The sequence below is a fragment of the Argentina silus genome (assembly GCF_951799395.1).
Source record: "Argentina silus genome assembly, chromosome: 5".
NCBI classification, from domain to species: Eukaryota; Metazoa; Chordata; class Actinopteri; order Argentiniformes; family Argentinidae; genus Argentina; species Argentina silus.
In genome coordinates, this window is record NC_139659.1 from 16783220 (window position 1) to 16797490 (window position 14271).

Genomic DNA, 14271 nt, shown 5'->3' on the forward strand with positions numbered 1-14271 from the left:
CTGAGCACACAAGGAGGCACCAGTGTCTGTTGATATTGACCAAACTGTCCTGAGAATCATCTGTATGTATGTCGTGTTGGTTTACACTTCTTCCATCAACAGACACCCTTGCCTAGAAAGAGGTACAAGTGCAATAAACTGTATTGTATGTATACAAATGTATTCCCATAACTGCACATTGATGTTCTATCGCACTCCCTCACACACTAACAACCCAGACACTAATTTAACACAGTGTTGGGAAGTTAAACAGGCTAACACTGCATAGAGGTGTTGCATATACCATCTGGAAGACTCGATGGTTCCTATTTCAGTGTACCCAGGTGAGCTGAGTCCTTCCCCTCCATGGTGTGGGAGAGTGAGGGGCGTTTGGAGGATGCGTACATGGAGGAGGATGAGGAGGAGGGTGTCCGGGGCAGGGTGGAGGACGAGGGCGAGGGCTGTGTCTGCCGGTCTGGAGGGCAGTAGGCAGGGGAGGGAGAGCGGCCTTTGCTCCGTAGACTGCTGCTGCTCTGCATTGGAGAGGTGGACGACTTGGGGGCTCGAGTCAGAGAGGAGGAGGAGGAGCTGGAGAGGGGTGACCTCGTACCTCCATACCCCAGGATACCAGTGCTCATCATGAACTCCCGTGAGCCGTATGCGGGTGGGGTGGGGCCGCGGGAGCCTGGGGCGCGCATGCTGTCTGCCGGTAGGCTGCGTCTGCTGGGGATGTCGTAGACCCCCGTGTCTGGGCCGTAAAGGGCCTGGGATCTGGCCTGCATGCGCAACATCCTGTCCCTCTCCTCATGCTCCCTGCGCTCCTGAAAGGAGGCCATGATGGCCTTGGACAGGTTGTCGTAGCGCACTGGAGAGGGCTCCCGTTGGATCAGGTCCCGCTGGAGGTGACTCTGTGGAAGGAGGTCTCGGGAGGTGAGACCCTGTGGGGTGAGGTCTCTGAGGAGCCCCTGTAGAGAGGGGTCCCTGGGCGAGGGGTCCCTGGGCTGAGGGGACTGTCTGGTGACCCCCATGAACACTGGGCTGTAGGCATGTGGTGGCGGCCGCTGCAGTAACCCTCCATCTTGGCCCAGGGTCATGAAGTGTGGTTGGTACCCCAGCAGAGGCCCCCCTCGCTGGGCCAGAAACTGGGGGTCTCCAGGGTTGAGGAGGCTGTCGTAGGAGAGGCTGCTGCTGCGGCTGGCCAGCACTTTGGGAGGGGGGAACACTCCTGGGAGGGGGTTGGAGACCAGGCTCTCCGGGTGCAAGGCAGGCAGCTGGGATTTGTTGCCGTGGCGATAGGCGTGCTTGAGAGTGAGGGAGCGGGAGTTGAGGGTGAGAGAGTTGAGCTGCAATGGACTGGACATGGGGTTGGAGTTGGGGTTGGGTTTGGGGTTGGTCGGGAAGGTTGGCTGCCCAGGTAGAGAGCCCTGCTGGTCTGGTCTGCCCAGGTTGGGCTCAGATGTGAAGTCATGCCCTCTGCTACTCCCCTGCTGCTCTGCTGCCTTGGCCATCTATACCCCAATACAACCACAACACCAGTCTATTAGGGAACACTCATACAGTGACACAACACATAAACCATACCTGTATAAACAGCTCAAAACACAACACAGATCTACTGCATGTCTGAATGCTGCTAGTCACCTGTTCACCGGGTGAGGGGGATTGGCCCTTAGAGGAGGGCTCCAGAGCTGGTCGGAGATGTGGCATGGTCTGGACAGATGGAGGGATCACATGTTTGGTGGTATGGATCCCACCCTCTGGAATGCAAAAACAGAGGACATTAATACATCAATATATTCAATATAGTGAGTTCCTGTTGATGCGCTCCTTAGAGAGTAGACAGCAGTGAACGTGGTTAACGTGAATGAACAAAAGCTTTTTTCCAATAGGAGCTACAGTATAACCATGACCGCCAGGTGGCAGTAGTGGGGTAGTGACTCTACAGTGATTTCTAGATTTCAGCTCTGTTTTGGGGGAAGGCAGGACATTATGCATACAGATTAGAGAGCAAATAGGGGGAATAAAGGTTTGGGAAAACTACAGCTAAAACTATAACTGTTGTAAGTTATAAGTGAAGAAGTGAAGAAGAAGTGAAGAAGTAGAAATGTGTCCCTACCCTCCAGAGCTGCTAGGTGGCTTTTGAGCAGGCTGGAGTCCGGTTTGGGGGGCAGGGGTGGTGGGGTGTTGAGTCGCTTGATGTCTGGCACATCCAAGCTGACAGTGGATGGACACTGGCAGAGGAGGGGCAGGAAATACAGTTAAACACATCAAGTCTGTGTGTGTGTGTACAGTGTGTGTACAGTGTGTGTGTGTGTGTGTGTGTGTGTGTGTGTGTGTGTGTGTGTGTGTGTGTGTGTGTGTGTGTGTGTGTGTGTGTGTGTGTGTGTGTGTGTGTGTGTGTGTGTGCGCGCGCGCGTGAGTGGGTGCGTTTGTGCGTGTGTGAGTGGACAGGGGCTTGTCCCCTTCAGAGGGCATTGGGCACAGACTCACTTTGTTTTGGAGATCACGATCATGACTCTGGATGCCATTGTCCCTGACCTTCAGTGGTATCTGTCTCTCAGCCTCTGGCCTCAGGAAAGGAGCCTGAATACGAACTGTTGTTTTCTTAGTGGGCCTCGCTGTGTACCTGGTATTTGGTACAAACACATAAATTAGTTCATCAGTTGCAATTCAAGGACAGTTTGCATAGTACATGATGCTTCCATATTTCATTTCTTACCTCGGGGAGATAGGACTACATATGAGATATTCCATGTTGCCACAGCAACCTCGAGTGAAAGGATTTACTCCTCCTTGAAACTTCCCAGTAACCTAAGGAAAAGTAAGCAATGATTTCATCATCAAAGCTACTGAGGACCGGCCTAGACCTCCAATATTGTATCTTTTTATCTATTTCATTATAAATCACTGCAATTGATGAATCTATCTAATCTAGCTACTAATTTGCAAACAAAAACAGTAGGATACTGTGTTTGTCTGACCTGTTCATTGGTGGTCCGGCCCCTGGACACCAGGTAGAGGTGGAATCCTGTCAGACCGAGGATAGGGATGAAGAACAGGCCTGACACACTCATCGCCACCAGGCTGGACACCACTGTCAAGGAGTCTCAATGGCCCTTTAGCATTAGGAATCAATGACCATTAAGCACATACAGTAGCATGCACAACACACACAAACACACACACACACACACACACAAACACACACACACACACATACCCAGCTTTCATGCCTCTAAATACATAGAATAGAGAAGATTATAATAATCTGTACAGAAATGGTATACGTATATGAAGATATGTTGGGCACATGCATGCACGCACGCACATATGCACACACACACACACACACACACACACACACACACACACACACACACACACACACACACACACACACAGGCAGAGGATGTATGTAAGGATACGTGACAGTACAGTGCAGCTTCCAGAGGTCCTCCTGGTGGTGAAGGACGTAGAGCAGGCCACAGGAGAACACTCCCACCATGTGCAGCGTGAGTGACAGCAGAAACAGGAAGAAGTAGCGGTAGTTCCGCCTCCCGATACAGTTGTTCACCCAGGGACAGTGGTGGTCAAAGTCCTGTAAGTAAAGAGCAAAAATGGGATCTCTCAGAGAATGACAACATAGCCCTCTCACTCTCTCTTGACAGTGTGCATGCATACTACAGAGTGGTCTAGGGTGGTCCTTAGGGTAAGGCTGACCATACATAATGCATTGTTTGGAGTGTGAAAGTACACTCTCTCACAGAATCAGAATAACACATTCAGGGTTCCAGGGTTGATATTCAGTGAGCTGCCTAAATATACCTTAGTGCACACAGATTGTCAGAACTCTTTTCAGATTTCATCTCTCCGGAGACCACAAATGGAGAGGGGATTAACCTGATTAATGGGATCTCTCCCTCCCTTCCTCCCTTCCTCCCTCCCACTCTATCCCTCTATCCCTCTATCCCTTATTCTCCCCCACTCTACATCTATTTCCCCCTCCCTCGCCCCTCACCCCCTCCAACACTCCCCCCCTCCCGTCAATAAGCCCTTCTCACTTCCCTTCCCTCTCTGTCCAACCCTTCCTTCCTTCCCTCCCTCCTTCCCTGTCTCCCTCCCTCCCACGCTCTCTCCTTCCCCCTCCCTCCATCCCTGCGTTCCTGCTTCTCTAACCTCCACACAGTGGTCACAGACACTGCAGTGGGAGCAGCGTGGAGGTCTGTAGAAGTGACAGGAGGCACACCACTTCATCCGGACCTGGACACCCTTCACGTCCACGTTCTTGTAGAGCGGAGCACGGAAGTCATCGTCCTTGTCCTCATCCTCATTAGCTGAAACACAAGAACACAGCTCTTGTCTAGAACAATGTCACCCAACCCATTCTCAAACTGCAATGATGTAAATCCCAGTAGGGCACTCGCTTTACAAATGAATCACACATATTCTTACTCAATTCATTGAGGTTGGGAAAGGACAAGAATGCAGGAAGGCACATCTTACTAATTACAGTATTATTGGACATCATCATCAATCATTCAATGCAAAATAGGTGAAAACTATGTCCATCTAGTTAGCCCTCGCCATGCTAGGTTATGCTAACTAACCTATTGGGAGCACGCCTGCATCCATAAATGTTGCCATGGTGAAGTTGGCCAACACGAAGAGGAAGAGGGTGGCACAGCATGGTGGCACCACGGGGTGGATGGTCACTGCCAGCCATGGGCACCTGTGACAAAGACAAGAGAGAGTGTTTCCACTGAGGAATTGTACACTCACAGCACACACACACACACACACACACACAGCTACACACACACAGTCACACTTACCAGTAATCACACACATACACACACACACACACACACACACACACTCAATCAAGCACAGTTGACACACAGTTCAAGGGTTCAAAGAAGTCCAAGAAGCAATCAAAACAACAACTATTTTTTTGCTTCAATTGAACAAATGAATTCAACAAAGGATTATGTTTGTGTAATCCCCACCAACATTTAACAAGGTTGCAAAGATCTACACATTCTACAAGTTCAAACTGATGTCAAATATCATCATGGCCTACAGTGTGTGCCTGTCTTTTAGCCTACAAAAGAGCATTTTCTATTCATCTGACAGTGGATTTTTATTTTTATATATATACTGTTACTCAGTAGTACAAGTATTTGGAATTTTAAGACTAAGTGTAAAGTCCAAAGCCAAGAATGACCGTAAAGAATTTAGCTCTTGACTTGTGGGGCTCCATCTTTCAAGTCTTACTGCACTTATCTTGCATACCGTATGTTCTCATGACCTACAGGCAGGTGTCTGAGTGACCATAACTGTAACAGTGACCGTAGCCAGTGCCATAATCAGTGTGAAACGGATACTGGCTGCCCTCCACATGGCCTGAACCTGTCTCGCCACAGCTACAACATTCTGGGTGTGATCCAGGGTGGCGGAAGGTGTCAACTCAAATGGAGAGAGTTCAGACTGTGTTCAGACCATGACTGCAAACACTGAGACCGATTTTAGAGTCATGAGCCTTGCCAAACCCCAGCCCCCATGCCACAGGCCCAGGGCCCAAGCCCCCCAACCCCCAAAGGACAACCCCCCAGTCAGAAATCAGGATGAGAGAGTGGGGGAGGGGCTACCCCCAGAGGAATGCCTGGTAATGCCCATGCCAGATGCAATCCCAATAATCCCCGGATTATGGACTCTGGATTACAGACCACTCTGCCAGCCCATTATGGTGGAATCCTCACATCAGACGCCAAATGCAAAGACCATGCAATCAGCGCACACACTTGTTCATAGGATTGTTCCAGCAGACTTCATACCCCCGCCTAGCAGACCTATTACCATTGAGCTAATAAAATAACTGGATATTTCCTTTGCTGGTGAGACTGTAAATAAATGTCTGAATGTGTTCCACTTGAAGGATTTTACCTAATTCTAACATGATCAAATTATTATAACCTTTAAGTAATAGTGAATTACCACACTGAAGACGATTTAGGGGCGGGGGGGAGGGGGGGGGTGAGGTTCTCTTCAAAGCTGGAGGAAAGGATTTGTATCTTAATTCCTCTCCGAAACATCATTTCACTAAATGTTGTCATGTTTGACATGCGCTTATATTATCATACCACAGCTTAGTTACTTTAAGCTATGCAATAAACAATAGCTCTCTGCAATACAGAGCTCATACTCAATAGTCCTGGGCTTCATCATGTCAGGCAACCCTAACACAAAGGTAATGTTGATTAAGTTGGCAAATTCAAGGGGCGGCTGAGCAATACAAACCATATAATGGACCAAACTCTCTCAGTCTCCATGATGTGAGTTCAAATGCATGCATATTGCTTCAACCAACCCTTCAACCAGAAAGACTAATGGGTGCTGAAGAAATGAGTTGCCAACGAGACGATCAAGATTGGAATAAGTATCTTTGGTGCTGCTTGTCTCTTCAAAATTCATTATCTCCCTAGTCAAATCCCCAACCCTTTCACCCCTCTGTCAAAACATGGCTCAATCACCATACACATACAAAGGATCTGAATCAAAACCACAAAATATGGAAGAGATTACGAAATGTTATTCCAAACAGACGGAGTTCTGCCAAATTCAATTGGCCTGAGTGTGGACACTAACAGAGAAGGTGAAGGGCAGCTATAGGAGGTCGCCTGCCTGACTTCTTATGGGAGGGATTACTATGGATGCCTTTGCATGGGCCGCCCATCATTGGTCTGTGACCATCTGGACCATAGGGAGAGTTCATTACACTGCAGCCTGGCCAGACAAGCCCCTGCGCCTAATGAAACAGCAGAGGCAGAGCAGCATTAAATCATCCAGAAGGGTAAGCTGCTCTCCAATCTGCACAATGAGCCCTTAGCCCAGCAGTGGGTCAGCAGCACTGCCACCCCTGCATCAGTCAAGCAGCAAGTCAAGCTGCATTGCTCAATCAGCAAGTACTGCTCTGCATCAACAGGCTGTCAGCTGAGGCTCCTTGAACATCATGAAAGGGAAAATATTTCTGTTGTTAGAAATATGATCACAAGCCCTTGTTGATCAATCAAATCCCTATGAGTTATTTGATTTAAACAGTAGTCTAATAAATTGCACAAAACAAACACACAACACTGAGCAGTTTAGAAACACAGCTTCAATTTAAACACTAAAATCTACTATCTATATAGTAAATCTAAATCAACTACAGTATATGTTAAACTGTATACAGTATGTACAATATGCATGTCAGCCAAAAACAAACTGTTTGAGTGGGGAGAAGCATTCTATAAATATCTGACCCACCATGGGTGGCTATCAAATATGACCTCCGCACATAGATCCAAAATTAACCCCAAGTAAGCAAGTAAAAGGTCAATTCTGCTTCTCTTCAAGGAATGTAACAACAGCTCAGCTTACAGTGGCATTAAAGATTGTTTATGAGACAAATCACTGAAGTTACCCTTGATAGTAAAGGTCTTTGGTCTTTGGTCAAACTTTCTTGTTCTTAGTTTTATCCATTATTTGAATTGGTGCAGACAATCTCCACTGAGTCTGAATTATATCAGAGTTTCATTTCGTCAAAACACCCAATCAAACAAAAAAAAAAGACATATATCCCGGGTCTTTGGCCTTTTGCATGGCTTATGTGAAGTATCTGCAGTAATAACACTTGAGAGAGAACAATGAAACACTAACATTCAGTGACTGTGAAGGCCAGGATAACAAAAGGAGGAAGTTTCTGCTTAAGCTCAGTAATGGGGCTGTTTATCAGACAAAGGATCACCAAAGGTTTCTACTTTAAATAGCCCTTTGCCAACTCGACCACATATTACAGTAAAACACACACACACACACACACACAAACACGTAATAAGGCAATTACATGGAATATGGAGTTGTGCAGTTTGTGTTGTTACACAAGTAGAATGAGGAACAGTCCATATTCCACTAATGTAATAACACAAACTGTTCAACTCTATTACTATACAGCATGTTAATACAAAGTTGTTAGTATAGTGATCACAGAGTTACTGCACAGGTATCAGGGTAACCTAATGTAAAGAGTGATTGATAAATATATGTATTAATACACATCTACACTCACCGAACACTTTATTAGGAACACTATACTAATACTGGGTAGGGTTCCCCTTTGCTCTCAAATCAGCGTCAATTCTTCGTGGAATTGATTCCACAAGATGTTGGAAACATTCCTTCGAGATTCTGGTCCATGATGACATGATTGCATCACTCAATTCCTGCAGATTTTTCAGGTGCACTTTCAAGCTGTGAATCTCCCGTTCTACCACATCCCAAAGGTGTTCTATTGGATTCAGATCCGGTGACTGGGAAGGCCACTGAAGAACACTGAATTCATTGTCATGTTCATGAAACCAGTTTGAGACGACTTTTGCTTTGTGACATTGTGCATTATCATGCTGGAAGTAGCCATTAGAAGATGGGTCAAATGTGGCCATGAAGGGATGCACATGGTCAGCAACAATACTCAAATAGGCTGTGGCATTCAAGTGATGATTGATTGGTAGTAACGGGCCCAAAGTGTGCCAAGAAAACATTCCCCACTCCATTACACCACCATGAGAAGGTGTACAGGTGTTCATAATAAAGTGTTCAGTGAGTGTATACGTCTACGTCTACGTCTATCTGTATATGCTTCAGCTCACTCTCAATACAAACAGACAGGGGGTACACTTTAGGCACTTTCTTTTGACATATTCAGCTATGCAGGGTCTTAATGCACCTAACAGCGCTCTAAGTAAAACCTGAGAGTGACTGGCACTCCCCCCAGACTCCCTACAGCACAACAACCAGGGAGAACACATGGTTGATTTTATGATGAGAGACAACCAAGGTCCCTTTCCCTCAGCGCCGGTACAGTACCAAGGTGAGGTTGCATGTCTTTGAGATAGCCTGAGCAGAATGGGCACAACCTGGCATCCATCCATCTCTGCTTTTAAAGAGAGTCAGCTCGTACTGCTGACAGGGCAAGCAGACTGTAGACATAAACCAACCTTTTGCTCATACTGTGTTAAACTAATATGATGAAAAGAGAGGTTTTATACACATCCAAAGTAGTAAAACGCTGTCATTTGAGCTGCATAACAAGTTTGAGCGGACATTACTCCTTTTTTATTTTAACTACTATGTGATACAGTATCATTCACGGCAAAGGGTAGTTGCAGTAACAAAGCGCTGGAGCTATGTCCATTCCTATCTTCAAGGAAAATTAATGAATTTCCTGTTAGATACAGATGAGAATGGGCCCCCACAGCACTTCCTGAGTGAAAGGACAAACAAAGAGCATGTGCGATTGGGCTGGACCACTCTGGTTAAACATGACCTCATCCCGTTTAGAATGGCTGTCCATGGAATAGATGCTGCAGACACAGACAGAATCCCTGAGAAAGCTGCAATGCACAGCTACTCAGCATGGAGCAGTGGTGTCCTGAGGGGAAATGTGCCCTATAGTGTGAGTGGCTTCTCTTAAAAATGCAGATTGTCTAGTAGAACTCCTGCCAGTTTATCTATAACTGATAGAAAATGACTATGAACTTTCATGATACAGTACAGGGCTAGGCTAGTCCTGATTGGACATCCTGATTGGGTCACATACAGTATATTACCACCACCACCACAGTATGTACAATTCAAATTAAAACATCCCCTGAATCAGTCCATCACAATAGCAGACCCCCAAGATTAACATAATACACAAGCCTGTCTATGTACTGCAATTATCTTGCAGCAACAGTATGTTAAGACATCTTTGGATTAGCATACAGCAAAGCTGTACCACTGGAATGTAGCAATTGAAATGCAAACAGCAGCAGCCATAAATAAAGATAAAACAGTAAGCCTATGATTTTACTTGTATTTTCTTTACACAGTAATGTTCTGCCAGAAGTGTCATTACTTTATAATTACCATGAATAACTCCAGATTTCTGATTTGCAGTAGTTCTGTATATAACTGGGCAGAATAGGCAATGGTCATATCTATTTCTTATGCACAGAGATAAGAGATAAGAGGTCTATTTTATTTTTCTCCGTGTCACAGTTCCCTGACAAAATATGAAATGGACCTAAAAAGATGAAATAGTCTTCCATTCCAAGGATTTCTGATTTTATACACAGAGGATTATATTTCTCTCTTAAGCTCACTTGTGACACTTGTGTTGGAACAGCAGCAAGTAAGAGAGCAAAACAATGGGAAGGATGTCAGTGTGAGATCATTCTTTCCAGGTTTTCTGACACCTCAGATGGGATAAAACCAAGTCGTGGTGGTAGTTTTTGGCTTCAAGTAAATCCACAGTGTACTGTAGTAGGCTATAATCATCCCACGCAGGCCCCATTCTCTGCTTTCCTCATCAAATATAATCACACCTATCACTACACTTAGACCTATATCCCACCCCTAGTTTCCCAGATGTGAAATCAACATTGATCAGATGATCCTAATCCCAAACTTCCCATCTGTTAGATTGAAATATTGCTGGGAACAGAATCGGATAAGAAACTAGGACAGATATGGCGTCAGAGGTCGATAGACTTATCGTACATCTGCTGTGGTTGGCCTACTCATGCAGTGTCTAGAAATCTTGGGCATGAGCAAATGCTTCTATTTTCCCTATGTGGAAGTGATCCCGTTCACATTACAAAATACTAGTTTTCATCATCTTGCCCTTGCTTAGCTTTTGGGAGGTTTAGGTCATAGAGTCATAAACAAATGCAATGAAAATACAACTGAACCTGTTTTGCTATAAGCTGACCCAGTCTGACTGCATCATTGACATTAGCCCCTGGAAGATAAAGAGATTTAGAAATAAATTGGGGCATTATGATCACTTGCTGCATGCTAGTGTGGGTTACAACTCTGAATGACAGGTGTGGATGGTGAGATGTTTTGTGTCTGAATTGAAAGTTGTTTTTGTTTTTTATGGAACTGGGTAAAACCAGGTGATTCTGTATCAATCCATTGGAATAGAATGGTAATTATATTGTATGTATCAACCATTGGGCCCAATCACCTGAATATGATGTATTGATGTTTCCCTCAACAAATGACCAGACATAATGGCCTCTCTCATACCTACAGTACCAACCCTCAATCCATAAGTAGCTTAGACTAGGAGGATCTACATGATATTAGATAAAGCAATGAAACAATTAATAATGTTGACCACACTGATAGGTAAATAGGCCTTGTACACGTGAAAGAGCAAGAAGTTATAGATAGTAGAAGACAACATCAGCATTTGTTTCAAACATTTTCACAAAATGAATATTAAAATAAAATTGTGGGCCAATTAATGTAGCCTAAGCCTGTGCGAAGTGGTACAAGAAAAGTTTAGGCTTATGTTCCATTCTGCTCTTTATTGCAATGTAGCGTGTGCCCATGCACATTCCATCATATCTTTACGCAGTGATTTTCAATTCAATTAATGTTTATGGTTGTACATGGACCGTGCGTGACTGTCTTTCAGTAGAGATAGCTTATGGTTAAACCGCGCTACTGGTTATTGAAATTATGATCGCAGCTCAATCTGATCCGATATGCAATTGCATACACTTCAGAAATTAAATTATGTAGTTTCGAATATGTCGATATTTTTTTTTTTAAAAACACCTTTTTCCTATTTGGCAGGCAGTTCAACTTACGTAAAAACGAAGAATAAAGTGGTTGACCCGACGAGGAGGCAGGCAGCGGTGGACACCGGAATAAATGCGCTGGGTTTAAATCTCTCACCGCCGCTGGTGGGCATTCTGTTCCTTCCACATTCATCAGTAATTTATTCCAAAGAAAGCAATAGGCAACTCCGAGATTCAATAAGTGCTTCACTATATAATGTATTCAGGCTCCACTCCATCCCCCATAGATCAAAGGCAAACGAATGCATCATCAAGAAAGTCCAATAAACTGTGGCCGCAGTGTCTTGGGAATCCCACCCGACCAAGTCAGCGGAGCGCACTAGCTGCTGGGTCACTGCTTTGATAGGCTACAATAAAGGTGGGGCTATCGTGAAAAGAATGAATGACGTGAACTACAACATAGTGGACGCCTGAATCGTTCCCATGTATTTCTAAATGATAATTGTGACTGTTACAATATATTTTCTTTCATGTTCTGCACTTGCTTAGACATTTCTCCACCATGTTCACTATTTTCAATGGTCACATGAATAAGGATAACCATTCTCATTCTGCACAGTTTGGTGTTGTCATGTTATGACTTTTACAAGCAAGGCTTTCTTAGCCTTGACGTTTTTTCCCAATGAGAAAGGCTGGATATTGACACTAATGTTGCATTAACTACTGTGATAAAATCATATGTAATGAGTATTTCTTTCCCCCACTAATAAGGCCTACTTGCCCTGGTGTATGATCAATTTGCTCAGGGTTTTTTTTGTTCTGGATGGTTGTGATTGGGGTGAAATTAGTTTTGCTCACTGGTGCTCTCAGATAAGATTGAATACAGATACGTGCTGAATACAGATAAGACATTAGATCCAAGAAGGGAATGCCTCTCTTCATGTGATTGTGTGGCTAATATTGGTATTACAACTGTGAACCTGCCCTTGTAAAAGCTGTGAAGTCATGTGTTGCCAGGTGCATATGACATGGTAGTAATGCAGTTGTCTTTGGTAGTCTTCAGTACATTCTGTATTTGGGGCCTGAGGGTGAGCCTATAGGGATTACTTGGGGGTTGGGCTTGATTATGCATGATTTTAACATCCTCTATAAATGTTAGGCCATCAAAGCTGCTTCAGTTCCAAGGCACAGTAAGGCAGGTTTAGGTCAGTGCTGAAAAGTCTGCTTAAAAATAGTGTATACACTGAAACTGTGCTGGAACTTTTGTGTGCGTAGAGAATAGGGTTAAATACTTAAATGCCCCTTGTGTGATGGATGCAGAAGATTGGATCGAATCCATTATCAGGGGACTCATGTGCCTGACAGGGATCCTAGGAAACAACTGGCTGGGCTTCCGCTCTCTCCCTGGACCCAAGTCCCAGCTGCGAACCAACGAGGTCCTCTTCATCAACCTGGCCGTGTCCAATCTCATCACCAACTACTTGGTGGACTTGCCTGACACCATGGCAGACTTCGCTGACCGCTGGTTCCTGGGGGAAACTTACTGTGGCGTGTTCTACTTCTGTGCTGACCTGTCAGAGACCAGCAGTATCTTCTCCACCCTATTCATCAGTGTGTTCTGGTACCAGAAGCTTGTTGGCTCACTAAAGCGTGGAGGAGCACCAGTGCAGCTGGACAACCTACGCCTGGTGGCCTACCTGCTGGTTGGCAGCTGGATGGTGGCTCTGGTTTTCAGTATTCCACACTTTTTTTTTGTCTCAATGGAGGGTGGGAATGAGAGCAAAGAGGACTGTAAAGAAGACTACCCCTCCCATACTGCAAAGCAGACCTACGAGGTGTTGTATCTCACCATTGCTAACGCTCTCCCTATTGCTGGTATAGTATTTTCTAGCATCCAGATTGTGATCACTCTGCTACGGAACCAGAACCGTATACAGGGCCAGACCCCTGACCCTCACAAGGGGGCAGCTAATGCTTTATCCAACAAGGGTGAGAAGAGGGACCCAGAAGGAAAGTACAACGAGAGGGGTATCAACACACCTAGTAATGAAGCGAATCCAGTGAGTTTTCCAGACACCAATCTAGAATGTTCTCCTTGTTCCGGTGACCCGAAGGACACAGATAACCACCCCAACCTACCTGGTGCCCCCTGCTCTGATGCAGGACCATCAAACAGTCACAGCTCCCCCAGCTCTCCCCACTACAATGTTGAGCCCAGTGCCGGGGAGAACGGAGTCATAGCCCCACTGGGCCCCCAGAGGCCCACCCAGCCTCCAGCTAGGCCCACCCAGCCTCCAGCTAAGCCCAGCCCAGGCTCAGGCACTCAGAGGGCAGCGAAGAGCGTGGTGGCTGTGGCCACTGTGTTCCTGGTGTGCTGGCTCACCCACCTACTGTTGCGCATCACCAGTAGCATCCACACATCATCGCTGGTGGTGGAGGTGGCCAGCTACGTCGCAGCCTCCTACACCTGCATCATCCCCTATATCTTTCTGTATGGAGTGAAAAAACTGTCTTGCTCCTGCAGAGGGTAGAAGCTCAGGCCCCAGACTGGGCTGCTCTTACATCTGGCTTGCCTGACTATATATCAGACAGATTTTCACATCATGCACTATGATATGATTACTGCAATTGCTATTATTGTCATGTAAAGAGTCAGACACCAGGGTGGATATCACTATAG

At 45.6% G+C, this 14271-nt stretch overlaps 2 protein-coding genes across 2 annotated transcripts; one reads left to right on the forward strand and one right to left on the reverse strand.

The window, feature by feature from the left end:
- Positions 1–305: 305 nt before the first annotated feature.
- Positions 306–11764, reverse strand: zdhhc8a (zDHHC palmitoyltransferase 8a; the record flags this gene model as incomplete). Its single annotated transcript, XM_083670763.1, has 10 exons — positions 306–1487; positions 1621–1736; positions 2096–2210; positions 2470–2605; positions 2699–2790; positions 2961–3063; positions 3405–3577; positions 4156–4313; positions 4587–4708; positions 11661–11764. The coding sequence occupies 10 exons, from the start codon at positions 11762–11764 to the stop codon at positions 306–308; spliced, it is 2301 nt and encodes a 766-aa protein (XP_083526889.1).
- Positions 11765–12901: 1137 nt separating this feature from the next.
- ora5 (olfactory receptor class A related 5) lies at positions 12902–14122 on the forward strand (the record flags this gene model as incomplete). The annotated part of the gene is made up of 1 exon (XM_083670764.1): positions 12902–14122. One exon carries the CDS (start codon positions 12902–12904, stop codon positions 14120–14122), a length of 1221 nt encoding a protein of 406 aa, XP_083526890.1.
- Between the last annotated feature and the right edge of the window lie 149 nt (positions 14123–14271).